This window comes from Ursus americanus, chromosome 24 (assembly GCF_024610735.1).
Source record: "Ursus americanus isolate L20-20 chromosome 24, mUrsAme1.1.p, whole genome shotgun sequence".
Classification (NCBI taxonomy): Eukaryota; Metazoa; Chordata; class Mammalia; order Carnivora; family Ursidae; genus Ursus; species Ursus americanus.
Window position 1 is genome coordinate 30053035 of NC_142150.1, and position 19401 is coordinate 30072435.

General features: G+C 62.5%; 3 protein-coding genes across 6 annotated transcripts; 1 reads left to right on the top strand and 2 right to left on the bottom strand.

The window, feature by feature from the left end:
* Positions 1-59: 59 nt before the first annotated feature.
* Positions 60-3681, bottom strand: FREY1 (Frey regulator of sperm-oocyte fusion 1). Its single transcript, XM_045808749.2, has 2 exons — positions 637-3681; positions 60-418 (listed from the first exon to the last, which is right to left on the bottom strand). The coding sequence occupies exons 1-2, from the start codon at positions 738-740 to the stop codon at positions 61-63; spliced, it is 462 nt and encodes a 153-aa protein (XP_045664705.2). The 5' UTR covers positions 741-3681; the 3' UTR covers position 60.
* Positions 3682-3754: 73 nt separating this feature from the next.
* On the bottom strand, positions 3755-9939 carry PEX16 (peroxisomal biogenesis factor 16). Its single transcript, XM_045808746.2, has 11 exons — positions 9560-9939; positions 9321-9356; positions 8449-8525; positions 7965-8098; positions 7728-7828; positions 6953-7033; positions 6715-6867; positions 6540-6612; positions 6295-6414; positions 4480-4544; positions 3755-3914 (listed from the first exon to the last, which is right to left on the bottom strand). Exons 1-11 carry the CDS (start codon positions 9669-9671, stop codon positions 3856-3858), a joined length of 1011 nt encoding a protein of 336 aa, XP_045664702.2. The 5' UTR covers positions 9672-9939; the 3' UTR covers positions 3755-3855.
* A 2360-nt stretch (positions 9940-12299) lies between these two features.
* LARGE2 (LARGE xylosyl- and glucuronyltransferase 2) lies at positions 12300-19262 on the top strand. 4 transcript variants are annotated; one of them, XM_087854772.1, is made up of 15 exons: positions 13553-13782; positions 13876-14034; positions 14113-14222; positions 14560-14642; positions 14904-15027; positions 15283-15454; positions 15583-15687; positions 16168-16280; positions 16368-16493; positions 16570-16725; positions 16855-17015; positions 17428-17706; positions 18033-18182; positions 18303-18498; positions 18753-19262. In XM_087854772.1, exons 2-15 carry the CDS (start codon positions 13938-13940, stop codon positions 18960-18962), a joined length of 2082 nt encoding a protein of 693 aa, XP_087710898.1. In that variant the 5' UTR covers positions 13553-13782; positions 13876-13937; the 3' UTR covers positions 18963-19262. The 4 variants fall into 4 exon arrangements, with proteins under 4 accessions (XP_087710897.1, XP_087710898.1, XP_087710899.1 ...); XM_087854773.1 differs by having other exon boundaries at positions 14904-14997; XM_087854771.1 differs by lacking the exon at positions 13553-13782 and adding an exon at positions 12300-12352 and having other exon boundaries at positions 13876-14222.
* Positions 19263-19401: the final 139 nt, after the last annotated feature.

Here is a 19401-nt window from a genome sequence, read left to right on the forward strand (position 1 = left end):
TGGTGTCCATGCCAGGAACACCCAAGCCTTTGCTGCACAGAATAGCTTTATAAGGGGCTGTCACAGGTGTGCGTCGTAGTAATACTCAGCCATGTCTGGCCCGTCCCGCTTGCGCTGCTGGGCCCGGGAGAGGAGGGGTCGAGGCCCTCGCGGCCAGGGGTGCTTGGGTCGAACCCCATAGTCTAAGGAAAGAAGAGGGTGTGGGTGGCAGGGGGACCCTGCTGAGATCACCCCAGATCGGTGCTGTTTGGGATGAAAAGACCCCGAGGCTGGACGTGGGTGCCCTCCCCTGTGGCCTGTGTCCCACATCATGGGGGCCGGGCAGGGCATGGCTGAGATACTACCATCCACTAGGCCGGAAAGTGGCTGCGAGAGTTCCAGAGGGGCTGAAAATTCTTCAGGAACAGATCGCTGAGGCCTGTGGGAGATGTTGGGGTGCTCAGCCCTGGCCCTACCGGCCACTAACCACCTCCCTGTGAAGGCTCAGGGTGGGGGACCGGGCGAGCCTCGACTCCCTGAATAATGGCACCAGCCGGTCCTCCGGGGAGGGGAGTGGGAGGCAGCACGACAGAGCCCCCCACCTCCCAGAGATCCCCCAGCCCTGTGGACCCCTGATCCTCTGCCCCTGGGGCTTACCTCAGGGGCTGGGGGCGGAGGAGCGCAGCTGCCAGGACGAGGTAGAGGAGGAAGAGGCTCAGCCCGGCTCTGGGATACAGAGCCCCCAGCATGGTGAGAACCATCTCCTGCTCGGGTCCTGGTCCCCGGGCTTCTGCCTGCCCCTCCCCCGGCAGAAGGGCGGAGCTGCTACCAACGCCCAGGGCCACCTCACAAAGGGCAGGAGTTCCAGGGCTCGGGTCAGCACTGGCTCCGCGGCGAGGCCAGAGACCTCCAGCCGAGGTTTGGTTTTTGTTTTACTGACGCTGTCGGCCAACAGGTGCCGAACCGCGTCTTGCTCTAGTGTCACTGCCCAAGGGGTAAGGGCACAGACCTCTGGAGTCTGATCTCGGTTCAGATTCCAATCTTGCCTCTTGCGAGGTGGACATGTCACAATCGTGGCCTCCGTTTTCTCACCTGTGAGGTAAGGTACAGACCTCTGTGCCCAAGGGGCGGCACAGAGGAGAGGTCACACGGGAGAGCCCCAGCCATTGCCACTCTGCCTCCTGCTGCCACCACCCTGTGTCTCTCAGTGATGCCAGGAACGCCCCGCCAGCCAGCCGGAGAGCCCAGAGCGGGTCGTTTGGCCCTGGCCCGCTCAGAGAGGCCACTTGGGGGAGCCTGCTTTAAGAGACTTCCTCCCAGCTTCCCGAAGCTTCCAACAACCCAGTGCCAGGGTTCCACAGGCCCTGCCACCACCCCTGAGGCTGGACAGAGAGATGCGAATTAGCTGGCAAAGCCTGCAACTTGCTTCCTTCCTGGAGTGGAAGCTTCCCGAGGGTAGGGACTGGTTTGGTTCACTGCAGGGTCCCTAGCCACACGTGGCAGATGCTCAGAATTTGTTGAGTGAATAAATGCAATGTGATAACATGGCGACGGGCACCTCTCAGGCTGAGGCCAAGCCGTGGGTCCTTTCTTGGCTTTCTGCCCAGTCCCGTTGGTGCTGTGCGGCCCCAGCTCACTTCTGAAGCCCTGAGGCTTTAAACATGAAACTCCTGGCCCACTGTGGAGTCAGAACCGGGGGGCTGGGCAGGGCTCTGCACTTGGAAACCCCGTCGCTTCTAAGACAGCAGACCTACTGGGGGTCCGGCCCCGCACCCGTAACCAATGAGGTGCCCAAGGCCCAGAGAGGGACATCCCCAGCTCCTGGTCCTCTGTAACCCCAACCCAGGGTGACAAGTGCAGGCATCTCCAGACTGTTTCTGTGTGCTGAGCCCACACACTAACAGCTCAGTGGTCCTCTCCCTTTCTGTGTCCTGGACACAGCCGTCCCTCACAAGCCCGTGTCCGTGTCCTCTGTCCTCACCACAGCTCACAGCTGCCGGGAACCAGGGGTTCTGGTCACTCGGCCCAACTCAGTCCCTCGTCCCTCACCCTCCTTGCCTCTGAGATGCCATCTCCCTCTCTATCCACACCCAGTCCCAAGCCTGCCTGGGTGCCCCCTACACCCTGTCCTCCCCCTCCCCACCACGGCCTTCATCCGGCCCCATCCACTGTTGGAGGTTTCTGCCCACTGTGTCCCTGTGCCCACCCTCCAGTACTGCCTGCCAGGAGCCCCGGCACCAGGCCACTGGGGGGAGGTTTATTTATTTTTTTAAAGATTATTAGAGCACGAGCAGCAGGGTGAGGGGCAGAGGGAGAAGCAGACCCCCAGCTGAGCAGGGAGGCTGATGTGGGACTTGATCCTGGGACTCCGGGATCACGCCCTGAGCTGAAGGCAGGCGCTTAACTGACGGAGCCACCCAGGCACCCCTGGGATGAGGTTTTAAATGGTCCCCTCTCCACTGCCTTTCAGAGGCAGGTCTGAGTTTCTTGCCCGGCCTGCGATGGGCTGTTGGGTTTGGCCCTGACCTTCCCCTCCCGCTGGCTCCTCCCTCCCTTCTGCCCCAGCAGGGGCTTGCAGTGCACAACCTCCTCGCCCAGCCGGCCTGCCGGACACTGATGCAGGGTCACCCCTGCTTGAACCAAGGCCTCCCCGACAGGTGTGCCCTCCGCAGGCGTCTGTCTAGGCAACGAGCACCCCCACTCGCCTCCGACCCAGACTTCCTCAGGGACACCCTCCTACCTACTCCCACACCCCTGCGCCACGCCATTTCTGTGCGTCCGCCTACAGGTGGAGGATAGCAGGGCCCGCTTCCTCTGCCCCACGCACAGCACCAGGCCCAGAGCCGGCTCCAGGGCACGTGCCCTTGTACCCAACGGGTCAGGGCCCCAAGCTGCGACCACCTGAAGGCTTGTCCCTTCACCTTCCAGCCCAGGACCTGGGTGTGCCTTCCCAGAGGCACTGGGGCGGGGGAGGGGAGGGAGCGGAGGTAGGCTGGCCCCATCTACCGGGGCTCCCCCCAGGGCGTCAGAGGAAGCCAGGTGGGGGCAGAGGCTGCAGACGGAGCCCTCAGAACTGGAAGGGCGGCTGTCTGGCTAGAAACTCCAGCAGCACAGTACGGTCTGTTCACAGGGCAAAGGGGCCAGGGTGGGGGCACTGAGGAAGGGCTTCTGCCAGGCCGCGGTCTCTCCGTCTGGGCACCTGCACCCTCCCCAGAAGCGTGTGTGTGTGTGGCTCCGGGACATTCGGCCACCACGGAGCTGGCCTGGGGAGTGTGCGGAGACCTCAGCTCATACCCCTGAACCTGCACCTGCTCGGGCTCCTCTGACACCCACCCCCAGCATCGGCCCCAGGGCGGGCTGGTGCCTGACCCTCTTTGCCTGTGGGAGAAAACCTCCTGCTGTCAAATGGGGGCTCAGCACTTGGGAGGTGTCACTGCACCACGCCGGGCCCGCCACTCATCAGGCTCCGTCACAGAGAGGCTGGCAGGCCGGAGCGACAGGGCCCTGTCTGTTGTCACCAGGGACGGGGGCGGGGGGAGGGCTGAGTTAACCTCTGTGGCAGCCACGCTCGAGGAGGCTAAATTCTGGCTTTCTGTGGCCAGAGGAGCCCAGGTCCCCATCCCAACGGAGGCTTCTCGGCCCAGGGACGAGGTGCGGGCTGCGGTGGCTCCATCGGCAGAGAGGTGAGGGCTCTGCTCCGGCTGCTCTGTGTGCAGAGCCAGGCTGACCCGGAGCGCCAGGAGCCCCGCGCCGTGGGCATGGAGAGGCCACATGCTGGAACACTGCCAGAGTCAGTTTTATTAGGGCGAAGGGGCCCCGGGGGACCGAACGGCCGGGACACCCCCTGCCCCTCCCTGCACCCACTCCCGGGATGCGTCAGCCCCAACTGTAGAAATAAATTTTCTGCCAGGTGGGCAAGTAATCCATGAGCGGCCCTGCAAGGAGAGAGAGTGCGGGGCTGAGAGCCAGACTCCAGCGTGCTCTGCTTTACCTCAGGCCCTTCTCGGCCACGACGGCCCCAGTAGGCAGCTCACAGCTCCAGCCAGGAGCCCGACTGCCTCTCCCGCCTGCCCGCTCCGAGGGAGGCAGCCTCGGCAGCGACCTTTGTCCCCCTTTGCAAAGACCCTCAGGCTCAGAGAAGTCACACGGCTTGTCTCTGCTGACGTAAGAGCTCTGAACAGCCTGGTGGCTCTCAGCTCCGCCACAGAAGCCCCAGAGAAGCCAGGGGTGTACGGCTCCAGGATCCCGAGGCCGGGCCAAGGCTGACAGCCCAGTGTGGCCCAACACTCCTCCCAGAACAGGACACCTTCCTCCAGCCACCCCGGAGGATCTATGGGTCGGCCTGGCCGTGCCCGGGAGCTGTCACCCACCCAACCTGACCTCTGGGCTCCCTCTCCTGACTGTAAGAGTCAATGACAAGGAGATAAAGAGAAAACGGACCCGGGGCCACTCCAAAGATCCGCGCTACTCAGTAATCATCGCGCCCCATCCCACACTTACTTGCGACCAGGCCCACGCCCGGGACACGGTCCGCCAGCAGCTGCAGCAGGAAGAGGATCCTTGCCCTGCAGAGAAGATGAGCGGGGAGCGCGCTGAGCGGGGGGGTCTGGGTGCCCGCAGACCCCAGTACAAGAGGACGAGAGCTCTGGGCCACAGGCCCGGGCCGCCCGCAGCTCAGCTTTGGGTGGGTGCTTACGACACCCCAGACGCTCCTCCCGCCGTGCTCTCCCTCGTCTTGCCCTTCCTTCTCCTGAGCCAGCATAGTCCTGGAGCGCCATGCATGGGGCAGTCCCAGCCCAGGGATGGTGAGGGCCCAGGGGGAAGGACAGCCCCACCCTGCCTTCGAGAAGTCCCCAGTAAGGCAGAAGAGCCGAGCCACGCTGAAACCTCACGAGCCAATGTTGAGTGGCCAGGTCCCCCCCCCGGGGGGGGGACCCAGTCTGAGGGGGCACACTCAAAGGAAGCGGCCGGGGCCAAGGCCCTATTTTTTTTAAGACAGTGTTTTCCCACAGGAGAACCTGGGGTGGGACGTTACTTAGAGAAATGATGATAAGCCCCGGTATTTGTTAAGTGACTCCGCCAGGTGCTCCTGTGTGTCTGAAGTCATTTAAGGCCTCCCACAACCCTGTCACGTCCCCACTGTACAGATGAGGCACAGACAGGTTCAATAACTTGCTGAAGGTCACATGACTGGAAGGCAGCCCAGCCCGAGACGACACTTGGTCTCCGACAGGAAGGAAAGGGGGGCTCCCTGCACTGCCTGCACCCCAGAGCCACTCAGCAGTCTGTTCCCTGTCCTCTGGGGAAACCAGGAATTTCGCTGACAGGTTTCTAGACCTTTCTCAGTCTGGGCCACTGCTCTAAGGGGGCTGGGCGGTCAGCTCAGCAGGAGCCACACTAGAGGCTTGCCACCTGCGGGGCCACCTCTACAGGTACTGTCGCCTCAAAATGCCTCGGTTCCGAGATCCCGGGGCTGCGCTTCCTCTACAAAGCGCAGGCCGTCTGTGGGGGGCGGTCTTATGGTCCGTGTAAGTCTTTGGAATATTCCTTTGAGCAGGGAATAGGATTTGCCTTTAGCACCTTTGAGCTTGCAAACTTAGGTGAAAACAGGAATTGCCAGGCCAAGCTATTTGCACCAAGGTGGTACGAAGGATGGCACAAACTTACTTCCTATTGCCTCAAACACAAAGCAAGCCAAACCAGATCCACACAGAGGTTGTGTGGCCATAACAACACATGTAATTCCACGCACTACTGCAGTCTTCCAGCAGCCGACTTATTAAGACAGACCGTCCGGTCTGGCTCCTGTCGCCGTACAGAGACCCCTCCTCAGGTCACAGTCTGACCTCAGGCAGTCACCCAGCAGGCCTTGGGGCTCTGGGCCCCAAGCCACCCCCTACTTGCCGCCAGTGGGCCCTCTGTGTCTGGCTGAGGCTGGAAGCTCTGGACCCTCGCAGGTGACAGAGCAGAGGCCGGGCAAGGCAGGGACAGGCCAAGAGAGAGAGTGGCGGTGGCCCCTGGCTCTGCCACCGGCTAGCTGGGCGGCTCCGTGTGAGGAGCCCAGCTGCTCTGAGCCTCAAGTGCCTCCTCGGCAAAGCGGGGCTCCAAACTACTCAAGAGGAAGCAAGCCTGCCCCGGCCACCACCCCCGTGGCCCTGCCCGCAGCGCGCCGCCCCTGCTTCACGGCTGCACGCTGGGCCGGCAGCCGGAGCGCTCCGAGGACATGGCTGCGCCCAAGACAGCACCCGGCGGGTGCTGGGTGAAGCCGGGATGGAGGCGGGAGAAGGGAAGGCGTGCACAGGGGCCGGTCCTCACTCGGAGAAGCGGTCGTAGAACGGGGAGCGCAGCAGGTAGCAGAGCAGCAGGATGGTCCGGCGCCGCAGCTCCAGCCGCTCCCTCCGGCTCATGGCCTTCCTGTCGCTCAGGAGGCTCAGGCTGTGGGCAGGAGGGGGCGCGGTCAGGGCCAGCAATGGGGGGCCCCCCGCCTGCTCAGGAGAGGACAGGCCCGCCGCACGAAGGCCGGCAGAGGGAGCGGACTCCCCAGGCAGGCCCGGGCTCACCTGGTCACGTCCATGACCCCAGACAGGAGCCAGGGTGTCCACGACCGCTGACCCCAGAGGCCCAGGCTGAGCACTGACGGCCAAGATGTCAAGGAGGTCTCCGGCACACGGCCCACCCTCCCGCTCCCCATCGGGCCCGCCCCCGCAGGGCCAGCTAGCGGCGCGCAGAGGATACAGTGCAGCAGGGGCCGGGTGATATACAAGGACTCGGCGATGGTCTCCTGCAGCCCCAGGGGGGTGGGGGTGACACTCAGCTCCTCGTGCCGCTGCTGCTGCTGTCCCTCCCGCTGCTGGGGGGCTCCCCAGTGCCTGGAGTGCAGGGACGGGGCTAGAACACAGGAGCAGCGGATGAGTGGTCAGGCCCAGGCTGACCTCAGCACTGAGATGCCCGGGCTGTGGCATCCTACACTTACTGTTCTGGAGGGTTCGTACCACTCGGTTCGACCGCTTCCCCACGTACGACTGCTCCTGGCTGCCAGCGCTCCGGTCACCATCTAGCAGGGATAGACAGAAGGCCATGCTGTCAGAGGGACATGTTTCCGGCAGAGCCTGTGGAGAACACGTGCACAGTGAATGCTCACGGGCTACGGAGAGAACGGGTGAGCGTGGATAAGCCTGTACTGAGGCAGCGGCTGAGGCGAGGACGCTGTCGCCAGCGCCGTGGGTCCGCACTGTACCCGGCTCGGGGAAAGCTCAGCATCACCCGGCCAAGAAGCCAGGCTTCCAGGGAGGGAGGGCCCATGTCCTCCCAGTCCTTTGCTTTCAATATGACCAGGAGGAGAGGCAAAGAACGGTCCTCAGGGAAGGCCAGAAGTGTCAGGCCTAGAGGCCAGCTGGTGAGGAGTCCAAAGCCCTGAAGGGACCGACATGCCGGGTACCCTGCCTCATGCAGCTGTGGCTCCGGATTCACAGAAGGAGGCCCAAAGACATGGTTGCTAGGACCTCTGTCTCCTACTGAGGCCTTCCCCTGTAACTGCTGCCCACAAAAAAGAATGAGGTTTCTGATTTTGCCCCAGTCATATCACCTTTCTTTTTTTTCTCTGTACAATACAGGGTGATGAGAGCAAACTGAGCTGATGGGGACAGATGTGTTCCATAAAGAGACGACACTCTACTCATGCTGGCCAGCTCCAAACCCACAGATTAGTTCCATGTGCCCGGCCACTCCGGGGCGTGGCAACAGCTTACCCGGGGGCTGCGCCTGAGTCTCCCTGTCCAGCGGAATGATGGGGGGCGAGGTCTGGAGGCCAGCCTTGAACCAGATCAGCAGGAACAGCCGCAGAACAGCCCTGGGTTGGGAGGATGGCAGGTCTGTGGGGGAGGTGGCTAGCCAGCAGGGGGTCAGGGGCGTGCTGGTGAACCCCATATGATCTGCTGGCCTGAGTCATCCCCACCCAGGGCCTGCCCTCCTCAGTCCCGACATACTTGGCCAGCTGGATGAGGGCGATGACGAGCCAACGGCCCACTTCACCCCACACCTTGGCGGCCCCCATCTCCATGAACACCTCCACGCACTCCAGCACGCTTAGCCATGTCAGCAGCTTCTGCTGGGACAGCGACTGCAAGGACCCCAGGCCAAGAGGTCAGGTTGGGGGGGGGGGCAGTCCCAGGCCCTCCCCCTAGGGGATTCTTCTGACAGGAGAGGGATTTTCTATAAGACTACCTGTGTAGGCCTGAGTTCTCCAGGTGGCAGAGGCTACTCTATGTCTCTGAAACTCCGTCTCTCCATCTGAGACAGGGGGACTAACAACTTGACCCTTCACCCAGTGAGATGGCTTGAAGCTCAGACGGACGTAGGCACGTCTCACACTCTGAGACCATAACACACGCTACACACATGGGCTGGCGGTTACTCTTTCACTCCCAAGTCCCTGTGCTTCCCGCCCTCGGCTCCTGACAGAATTCTCACCACGGGCAACTTTTTCCGGAGCTCCTTCCGCAGGATCCCATCATTGAGCAGCACAAGCAGGTTAGAGGCCGAGTATACTGAGGGGAGAATGTGGCCTTGAGGGGCCGGTTCTGCGGCCTCAACACCATCTCCTTCTCCCCTCCTCCCAAAGCTGCAGGGATCACCTGTTACCTGCTCTACTCCGCCAGCCACAGACTGTGTGGAAACCAACCTGCCTCCCCACCCACTTCCTCAGAGCTCCACACTCCCCAGTATGATCTTGTGTGAGTGGCTGGAACAAGGAAGGATGGTTTGATCTCTGCGACAAAGCAGCTACCGCCCTGTTGCAGAGCCCTGGTCAGCCAGCTGCCCAGAACGGCCCATCGCTCTCAGTAGCCAAGGATGTGTGGTCTCACCTCCTGGCCTCAGCTCTCTACAGCCTGTCCCTGAAAGTCTGCCCCACCTCCACCACCACCACCTCCAGTATTCCCTGGGCAAACACTACTGAGGCAGTTACAGTCTGGGGCTCCTTGAATGTGAGAAATCCAGGCTTGAATCCTGGCTCCGGGATCATCAGTAGCTGTCCCCTAACCTCACGGAACTTCTGTTCCCTTAACTGGACACTGAGGACAGTAACAGTACCTGCCTCATATGACTACAGGGAGGATTGACTGGGCCAAGGCAGCCAGGGTACTTGGGTCAGCCGCCTGACCAACAAGGTCCCCAGATTTGTCTCTGCACTATGGGGGGGGGGCGCACAAGCCAGTGGACTCTGGACCTTTGTCCGATTCAGCACAGAACCATCTAAAGGAAAACCCAGGACTGTGAACCAGGGTGTCCCCCCGCCCCGGGGAAACCCCGCCGCCCCCCATCCACCCCAGAGCCTCGCTCACCCAGCTCTGACAGCTCGTGCGAATCAGCGAAGCGACCTGGGGAGAAGGCACAGGAGGCGACGGTGAGCATGTGCCTCAGCCTGCGGCTTCGGGGCCCTGGACATCCCCTCCCTATGCCCCACGGGAACCTGGAAGGAACTTCTCAAGCACAGCGATCACCACCCTGACTCCGAAGGGAAGGGGCCAGTGGGGTCAGAGGTCAGAGCCCCTAAGGGGTGGGGCAAAGGTCAGGGTAGCACCTGCCAGCAGGTAACTGAGGCCCCGCACTGCCGTCTCCAGCTGGGCCGTGGCGGCCGGGTGACGAGTCACGTACTCCTGGTAGCGGAGGCTCAGAAGCCGCAGTTTCTCCATCCTGCCCTCGGGACCGACAGACTCACGGACCGACAGTCCGACGAGTTGCAGCACCCTGTTTCCTGCGCCCTCCTTCCTGCTTCCGGTCCTAGGCCCGCCTCTTCGTTGCTTAACTTCCGAGGGCCAGAAGGACGATGACGTGAAGGGCCATTGAACCACCCTTCACCCCATTTCTTAAATCACCTCCCACTAGCGTAGCGCTTAGCAACTGCGGGCCTAATCCCGCCCTCCCTGCTCCTTCAGGTCATTGGTTAACACACACCCCGCCCTCGACCCACCCCGCGCTGTTGGGACCGGGCTCTTCCGCCTTCCTGGTGGGCTGCTCTTGCGCCTGCGCAGTTAACAGTTCCAAGAACGCTCCCGTGGTAGTCTGAGCAGTTCACTCTAGAGAATGGTCTAGGATCCTGGAGTCTTTCCAATAGAACGCCGAGAGGCTCGAACGGGACGACTTTTTTAAAGGGCTGGGAGGTAGCTTGCTAAAGGAACTTCGATTAGGCTTGGGAAGGTGGGGGGAGAGTCCTGGCAGGCGCCCGTTTGGCCAGTTGCCTCGTCCCCCGACCCCCACCAGAGGTAATGCCGGGGAAACTGAGGCAAGGAAGAATCCAGCCTTCCACGCAGTCTCGATCCCCTGCTCAGCCACTGTTAGTGCTGGGCTTTGGCCACAGCTCCCGCATGGACTGTGCGGACGTGCAGTCCCATCTTCGCGGAGAAAACTCTGCTTCGTCCTTCTGCACTTGGCTTGGGTGACTTGGTCGAATGTTTCCCTTCTCAGGGTCTCGAGTTTTCCCATCTGTAAAATGGATGGAGGGGAGACTTGGTCCTTGCACTCGGGCTCAATCTCAAAGCGCTTTTCGGCCCTCGGATGCACCTCCCGGTCTTCAGCTGCTCCCCAAGGGACGGGGGAGACTCCCGGGAATCTTCCCAAACCGGGCGGCCTCCCTGAAAGGGCCTGTGGCGAGAGGAGCCGCCAGAGGTAGGGAATCTGACGCTCCGAAGAGGCCGCCACTGATTGGCTGTGGGGAAAGGGGCGGGGCTTGGGTGGGGTCAAGGGGCTGAGCCTTTGGGGACCTTAAGCGCGCAGGTTCAAGGTACTCTGAGAGTAGTGATACATAATTTTACCTGATTCTTTCTACAGGATATTATCTGCAGGTGTGGAAAGGATCTGCTTAAGAACGCCCAGTCACATTCGAATCTTGGTCTAGTCGAATCTTGGTCTAGTCTGGCGGTTTAAGCAACACACCTTACTCGGAAGCCACAGCCTCTCTTTGCCCTCCCCTCTCCCTCATCCTCTCCAGCTTAGTTTTCTTGTGTGTCAGGCTCACTCCTACACCCTTCCTCTGGCCACCTTGCCAGCTAGGAATGAACTCTTTTTCACACACGAGGAATAAGAGGCCCAAGAAAGTGAAAGGACTTGTCCCAGGTCACATAGCATGGCACTGGCCAAATGGACTAGAATGTGTGTCTCCCACAGCAGTGCCCTCTCTCCTGCTGCCCACAGCCCAGCAAGGGCAGTGACACAGTGAGCCCACTTGGTCGTGAGTCAGGTTAGCAGCTGGGGTTAAGACCAGGGCTCAGGGCATTCAGTGTGGGACTCTCTCCTTTACTCCGTGTACCCCACCATCTTAATGAACCTATTCCGGAACCTCACTGGTGGGCACTCCTCCAGTCCCTCCCTCTGCAGCTGTGGAGAGAGCGAGGACAGGGAGTATGAGGTTTCTTTGATACTCACAGGGCTGGCTGATGGTCCTGTGGTTCTGGGGAGAATAGGTGTGGAGGACAGAGCAGCAGCGTCCCCCAGAGTGAGGGACACTGGCATCTTTTTCTCCTCCTTCCTGCAGGACTGGGAGAGGAGCACAGGCCCAGCCAGTTTGGCGGCAGAACTGCCTGAATTTCCTCTCCAGATCTCAGGCCTGATTAGGTTCCAGAAACAAAGAGTGGCCGTGTGTGCTGGAGGCACCCAGCGCAGCCCCTCCCTGCTGGGTCCCTGCCTGGAATTGGTCACCTGGCTGGGCTGGAAGGGCCTCTGAGCAAGTTGCGCCAGAACCTCCCTCCTTTGGTCTGCCCTGAGCTGCAGGAGAAGAGAGCTAGTCCAGTCTAACAAGTACAGATGAGGACACTGAGGCCCAGAGGGGGCGCCTGACTGGGCTTAGGTCACACAGCAAAGTCCTGGGCAGAGCTGGGGCAGACCAGGTCTCAGGCCTAGAAGACCAGCACCCTTTCATATGCCCACACCTGCCTCCCATTCCCTCTGCCCCAGAGCAAGCTCTTGGAGGCCCAGCAAGGACCTCGGCAAGCAGCTTCCCTGAGTGGTAAGGTTAAGCAAGGAGGGGCCAGCATTGTGAGTAGCCACAGTAAGTTCTGCAGCCCCAGCTCCTGTCGCACTCCCTGGCCAGGCCCTGACCTGTGTGCTCTACCCTCTCCCTCACATTTATTACCCTCCCCCCACCATCCCCAGTCTCTGTTGAGGGTCTGGGGGAGGGATTCATCCACCCCACTCCAGCTCGGGGCTAGAGATGAGGGTTGGGGGGAGGGGGCTGAAGGCTCAAAGTTCCAGACGCCCATCCCCTCATCTCCTTTTAATATCCAGATGTGCGGGGAGCCACCATCAGTCTCCATGGCAACCACTCCCCCTGGCCTCCAAAACTGGACCTTCCTGGAAAACCCCCATCTCCCAGAGAAAGGTATCCCAGCATCTTGAAGGAGGAGACTTGGGGGTTCTCATGCTGAACTGCTTTCCACAGCGTCTTTTGGGGTTAGGGTCTCTCAGGCCCTCACTTTTTATTGGTGAAGTTGGGCTACCCCGGGGTCTCGGAGAGGCCTGGTGCGTCCCATCCACTTTCAGTGCATACTTAGCGCTTCATGGGTGCTGGACCCTGGTTGGGCTCTGGCGCCCAGTGCAGAACGAGATAGACAAGGCTCCAGGCCCACAAGCAGCCTTCTTAGGGGGGTGGGGGGGGGACCTATAAACAAGTCCACAAGGTCAACTTCAGAGGAGTGCTAGGAATAAAATAAACCAAGGGATGTGGAAGGAGGAGCCGGCCTCGGGAGAATCTGGTAGAATCCAGGCGGAAGGAACATCAAGGGCAAGTCCAGGGCAGGAAGGCCTCAGAGAAGAGCAGCAGGCCACTTTGCCTTCAGGGAAGAGCCTAGGAAGGGGTCTGGGGAAAGGGTGGGTGTTCTAGCAGGTCACTTCTCTTCTCAGGGGAGAATAATGCCTGCGTCACAGGCCTGAGGGGAGGGTTAACTGAGATGAGGCTCGTCAAACCTCAGCACAGGGCCTGGCACGGAGAATGTGCGCTCAGCCAACCGTGACTGTTCTTGTTCAGGGGCCAGAGCGCCCACCACTCCCGCCAGGGCCGAGGCCAGGCTGCGGTCGGCTGTGGGGAGCAAGGTGGGGCAGGGTTAGAAATGCAGTCCCAGCCACAGTCACAGTGCACAGGTCTAGGCAAGGGTGAGGAATCCTGGTCCCCGCGTCAGGGAGGCCCCTTGCCAGCTCCCGGGCAGGAGACGACCTTTGCAAGGCGGCTTTGTCCGGGCCGCGCAGCCAGGCGGGCCTGCACAGGGGTGGAGCGGCCCGGGAGCTCCAGGTGCTCCGCGGCTCCCGGGCAGGTCTTGGCCGGCCCCGCCCCAGTGCCCAGAGCAGGTGTCCCTGACCCTCGAGGGCCCGCATTCCACTCTTTCCTCCTTAGCCCGGCCTTCCCTTTGATCCCGGGCCCGGGGTCACGGGCTCCTCCCCCGTTGGGACGTTAAGGGGAGGAGATGGGGCCTCCGAGCTGCGAAGAGGGGGATGGGCTCAGGGCAGGTGGCGGGGACTGGGCCTTCCTGGGTGGCTGCTCCCGCTCCCTCCAGCCATCCCGGGGGGTTCCCCGGGTTCCTCCCGGGCTTGTTGGGGGGGGGGGGCGTCGGAAGCCGAGGCAGGGGGTGGGGCCAGGCCCCCCGGGGTCTCCCCGCCCCTTTGGGCTCAGCGGAGCGGAGGTGAAACCTGAACCCAGGTTGGGGGCGGGGCTGGCTCCTGCTCTGGACGGGGCTGGCCTGCGCCTCCACCCCCTTCCCCTGCACCCCGGCCGGCTTCTGGAAGAGGAAGGTCGGGGTCCCCGAGCCGCTGAAGCAGGTGAGGGGCGACTCAGAGCGAGAGGGAGGACCAGGTGGACGTCGGGCCCCGTCGTCCAAGGCTGATCCAACCCCCTCCCTCCCCGATCCACAGGGACAGCGATGGAGCCCGCAGCCCGGGGTCGCGCCCCGCCCTGAGCGCCCCGGCCGGCAGCCATGCTGCCCCGAGGGCGCCCCCGGGCGCTGGGGGCCGCGGCGCTGCTGCTCCTGCTGCTTCTGATCGGATTCTTCCAGTTCGGCGGGGACGTGGAGTGTGAGCGCGGCGAGCGAGGAGGCGAGCGGAGGGGCCCGGGATCCTTCCCCGGCCCTCTGACGCCACGTGTTTCTACAGATGGGAGGCCTCGGGGGGCTGCTGCCCTCGACGGAGAGCCGTCTGCGGACCGCGGGGGCCACAACCGCTCGGACTGCGTCCCGCCGCGGCCGCCGCTGCCCAAGTGCGAGGTAGGTGCGCGCGGCCCCTGGCGGCGGGAATCTTAGGGGCGCCGCGCCCCCAGCCGGGCCACCCGGGCACCTGTGGGAATCACACCTGACGAGCTCCGCCAGGTGGCTCCGGCACTGACCAGCCGGCCGGAGACGCCTACCCTGCTCCCGGCCTCAGTTTCTCCATTTGTGAAATAAGGGTGGACTCCTGCTGCACACCCCCCACCCCACTCTTCCTTAGCTCTGTCGCCGGGCAGGGCTTCGCTGCCCTGGGCCGGGCCAGCCCCGTCGTGGGGTCGTGGGTTCTTACCGTCCAGTGGGGGAGGGGCTGCTGCCCACCGCTGCGTCCCCTCCCCAGCTCTTGCACGTGGCCATCGTGTGTGCGGGACCTAACTCCAGCCGAGACCTCGTCACCCTGGTGAAATCTGTGCTCTTCTACAGGTATAACCGGCCGGCGGGGGGCGGGGGGGGAGGGGAGTCAGGAGTGGGGAAGGGGACACAGTCTTGGGCAGGATCTCGGAGCTCCAGTTACCCCATCTGTGCCACGGGGACGGTGTCCCTTCCTTCCTTGAAGGTGGTTCTAACAGTGACCTAAACTAAGGATGGAAGTCGGTGCTTCCACTTCTGAGCCCCTCTGGTGGGTCTTGTCCCATATTCTTCCTTCTCGGGCCTATCAGCTTCCCTTACCTGTCCTTCCCGAAGGAAAAATCCGCTGCACTTCCATTTGGTGACTGATACCATGGCCAGGAATATTCTGGAGATGCTCTTCCACACGTGGATGGTGCCCGCTGTCCGGGTCAGCTTCTATGACGCAGAGGAGCTCAAGGCAGGAGCCCTGGCCCTTCTGCACTTCTTTCTGGCGGTGCCCAGCCCTTTCCTTCCTCCCAGAGCATGGGGGGTGGGGCGTGGGGGAGAGGTTAGACCTACCTGGGACCCCCCCCCAGTCCCATCACACCTACAGAAGCTCAAATCCCTCCTCCTCCCCGGGGCCTTCTGCCCCCCTGTCACCCGGAGTGTGTTCTGGCCCTCATAGGCCCTTCTCTGCCAGGTTCATGCTCTGTCCTTCCCCCCCGCCCCACAGCCCCAGGTCTCCTGGATCCCCAACAAGCACTACTCTGGCCTGTACGGGCTAATGAAGTTGGTGTTGCCTGCCACCCTGCCCCCTGACCTGGCCCGTGTCATTGTCCTGGACACAGATGTCACCTTCGCCTCTGATATCGCAGAGCTCTGGGCACTCTTTGCTCACTTTTCTGGTGAGAGGCCTGGGACCCAGCCCCAGCCAGTCCCCCCTCCCTGGCCTGTCCGGGCCCCGCGGTGGCCCAGCCCTGAGCCGAGGTCCAGTGGCAGCCTCAGGCAGCTCCCTCGTGCCCTCCCCTCCCAGACAAGCAGGTGATTGGTCTTGTGGAGAACCAGAGCGACTGGTACCTGGGCAACCTCTGGAGGAACCACAGGCCCTGGCCTGCCTTGGGCCGGGGATTTAACACAGGTGAGACAGCGGTGGGGGAGGCAGGAGGGGTGGCCACTGGTCCTCAGGCCCCAGGGACTGGGCAGGGCACAGAATGCTAGGACCCCCCCCCCCCCCCCCCGCCAAAAGAATAGTGCTGTGGAAAGAACACCGGCCGAAGAGCCGGAAAACAGTTCCAACCATGGCTGTGCTGGATGACTATGGCCAAGCCACTTGGTCCCCCGGGCCTCTGATTTCTCATCCATTAAATGGGGATGATGTTGTCAGCCTTGGGATCACTGAGTGTGAGAAGATGGCTGTGGAGGTGCTTTCTAAGCTGTGTAGTGCCCCCCTTCACCCCCAAGAGGAATGATGGTTGGCTGAAGCAGTCCATGCTCCTGTCTGAACAGTCAGAAAATACCAATAAGTCAAAAAGTAAACATTCAAAAGCCGTCTTCGTGACCCCTGACCCCAGGAGCAGGGTTAGCCCAGGTGGGCATGACCACCCCTTCCCCTGGGCAGGTGTGATCCTCCTGCGGCTGGACCGGCTCCGGCAGGCTGGCTGGGAGCAGATGTGGAAGCTGACGGCCACGCGGGAGCTCCTCACCCTGCCCGCCACCTCACTGGCCGACCAGGTCTGGGGGGAGCGTTGGACGGGGAGCGGTGGGAGGGTGGGTGGGGGGCAGGATCTGGGCCGAGGCATGATGGCGGTCTCTGCCCAGGACATCTTCAATGCCGTAATCAAGGAGCACCCCAGGTTGGTGCAGCCCCTGCCCTGCGTCTGGAACGTTCAGCTGTCAGACCACACGCTGGCTGAGCGCTGCTACTCAGAGGCGTCTGATCTCAAGGTGAGTGGGTGGGGGGCGAGCGGTGTGCTTCCGTTCCCGGCTCCCAACCCCTGAACACGACCCTCCTGGGTCCCAGGTAATCCACTGGAACTCCCCCAAGAAGCTGCGCGTGAAGAACAAGCACGTGGACCACTTCCGCAACCTCTACCTGACCTTCCTGGAGTATGACGGGAACCTGCTGCGGAGAGAGCTCTTTGGGTGCCCCAGCCCACCCCCGCCTGGGGCCGAGCAGGTGAGAGGGAGCTGCCTTCCCTTGCCTTGGGGAGGCTCTGTCCCCTCTCTGCTCTGGTGGGACCTGGCCCTGTCTGGGGCCTTACCCTCCCGCCGCAGCCCTGGCGCTCGTCTCCTGTGACCCCCGCAGGTGCAGCGGGCCCTGGCCCAGCTGGACGAGGAAGATGCCTGCTTCGAGTTCCGGCAGCAGCAGCTCACCGTGCACCGCGTGCACGTCACCTTCCTGCCCCACGAGCCGCCGCCCCCCCAGCCTCACGATGTCACCCTGGTGGCCCAGCTCTCCATGGACCGGTGAGAGTGCTGAGGGCCGCGGCAGGGGGCTAGGCAGGGGCTGGACTGGGGATTTGCTAGAGGACGGTTTCAGGGGGTGGAAGGAAGAGCTCTTGCTCGCTGCCTCATGCTTGAGGAGTTCCAGAATTTGGAGACACTGGCTGTGGTTGAGAGCTTGGGTTTGGGGAATCATGCAGGTGCCTGGAACTGCTCCTCTTTAGCTTTGGGACCACGGGCAGGTCTTTCTATCTCTGGCCTTTGGTGTTCTTATTTGTTACCTGGGAAAGGGCCCCCCCTGCGGGTAGTTGTGAAGATTAGGTGAGACCCGCTTAAAAAGCCCCGGGAAGGTGCTCAGTAAGTCCCTTGAAGGGGTGTCTACGGCAGCTGCCCGGGGGAGGTGTCCCAGCCGGGCTGACCACCCCCCTCGCCCCAGGCTGCAGATGCTGGAAGCCCTGTGCAGGCACTGGCCGGGCCCCATGAGCCTGGCCTTGTACCTCACAGACGCAGAGGCCCAGCAGTTCCTGCGTTTCGTCGAGGCCTCGGCAGTGCTCTCTGCCCGGCAGAACGTGGCCTACCACGTGGTGTACCGTGAGGGACCCCTCTACCCCGTCAACCAGCTGCGTAACGTGGCCTTGGCCCAGGCCCTCACGCCTTACGTCTTCCTCAGCGACATTGACTTCCTGCCTGCCTACTCCCTCTATGACTACCTCAGGTGGGCCTGGGGAGGGAGGGAGAGGAACGGCGGACGGGTGTGTGTGGACGGGGCCCCTAGGCAAGTGGTGGTGGCTCCTTTCTGGGCCTCAGTGTCCTCTGTTAGCTGGGGTCCGTACGGTGCTCTGGGCTGCCGCGGAGAGGAGGGGGGGCTGCCGCGGAGAGGAGGGGAGGCTGGGACCTGCTTCCCTAGCAGCCGCACTCGAGTCCGTCTCCTGCGGGGCGGTAGGGCCAGCCGGCCTGGGGTCCCGCGGCTAAGAGAAGCGAGGGACTCGCTGGGCCCGGAGCCTTCCCTCCTCTGCCGCGTTCACGGGGACTCCCCCTCAGGGCCTCCATCGAGCAGCTGAAGCTGGGCAGCGAGCGGAAAGCGGCTCTGGTGGTGCCAGCATTCGAGACCCTACGCTACCGCTTCAGCTTCCCCAGCTCCAAGGCCGAACTGCTGGCCTTGCTGGACTCTGGCTCCCTCTACACCTTCAGGTGGGAGAGGCCGCTGCTCTGCTCGGCTCTGTGCCCCACCCCGGTCCCCACCCCGGTCCCCCCACCCTCTCACTGAGCTCCTAGCCTTAGCTCGGTGCCCTGCCCCATCCTGTTCCACAGGTACCACGAGTGGCCCCAGGGTCACGCGCCCACAGACTACGCCCGCTGGCGGGAGGCTCAGACCCCGTACCGTGTGCAGTGGGCAGCTGACTACGAGCCCTACGTGGTCGTGCCTCGTGACTGTCCCCGCTATGACCCCCGATTTGTGGGCTTTGGCTGGAACAAGGTGGCCCACATTGTGGAGCTGGATGCCCAGGTGAGGAGGTGCCTTGCTGCCTCCAGTTTTAATTTGGATGCCGCCAGGCCCAGGGAGCTCACTATACCGCAGCATAGCAACCGGCACCATTAGGCAGAACTGTTAGAAATTCCATCGGTATAGAACTAAAATCTGCCCTTTGACCTTACTTTGGCTGTCAGGGGCTATCAAGTAAGCCTGCTCCCCATCCGCCAGAGCTGCAATCCTCACCCCCAGCCCAGGCAATGATTGTCCATCTGCCTCCGCCCCTATAGGAGTATGAGCTCCTGGTGCTGCCCGAGGCCTTCGCCATCCACCTGCCGCACGCCCCAAGCCTTGACATCTCTCGCTTCCGCTCCAGCCCCACCTATCGTGACTGCCTCCAGGCCCTGAAGGATGAGTTCCACCAGGACTTGTCCCGTCACTATGGGGCTGCTGCCCTCAAATACCTCACGGCCCTGCAGCAGCCCCGAGGCCCCGCCTGACCCCCCCCCGGAGGCTGGGCCTGCGTGGCTCACCCCCGTCCTCCCCCTTGGCTCTCACAGGCTCTGTGCGGACACTGGAGCACCCTGGCCACCTTCCCCCCCGCCCCCCGTTATTTAAATTATTGAAAGTCTCAGTGGAAAGGGCTTCAGTTGGAGCACCTGTGGGGTGGGTCCAGGGGCTTCCCCTTGCTGCTATCTATGGCTGGGGCCTACTCTCCCGGTGCCCCAGCTGTTTGGGGCTGGTTCCCCCGTCTTCATCTGTACATCCCTTTTTCGTAATTAAAGTGCTTCAAGCTCGTTTTCACGTTCCATCTGGTTTGGGGCATGAGGGTGTGGGTCAGCCGGGAAGAGGCTGAGTCTCCCTGGAGTTGCAGGAGGGCCCGGACCCGAGTGTGTCTTGCCCACCCTCCCCTGCCCCAAACCCAACACCATGAGGCTG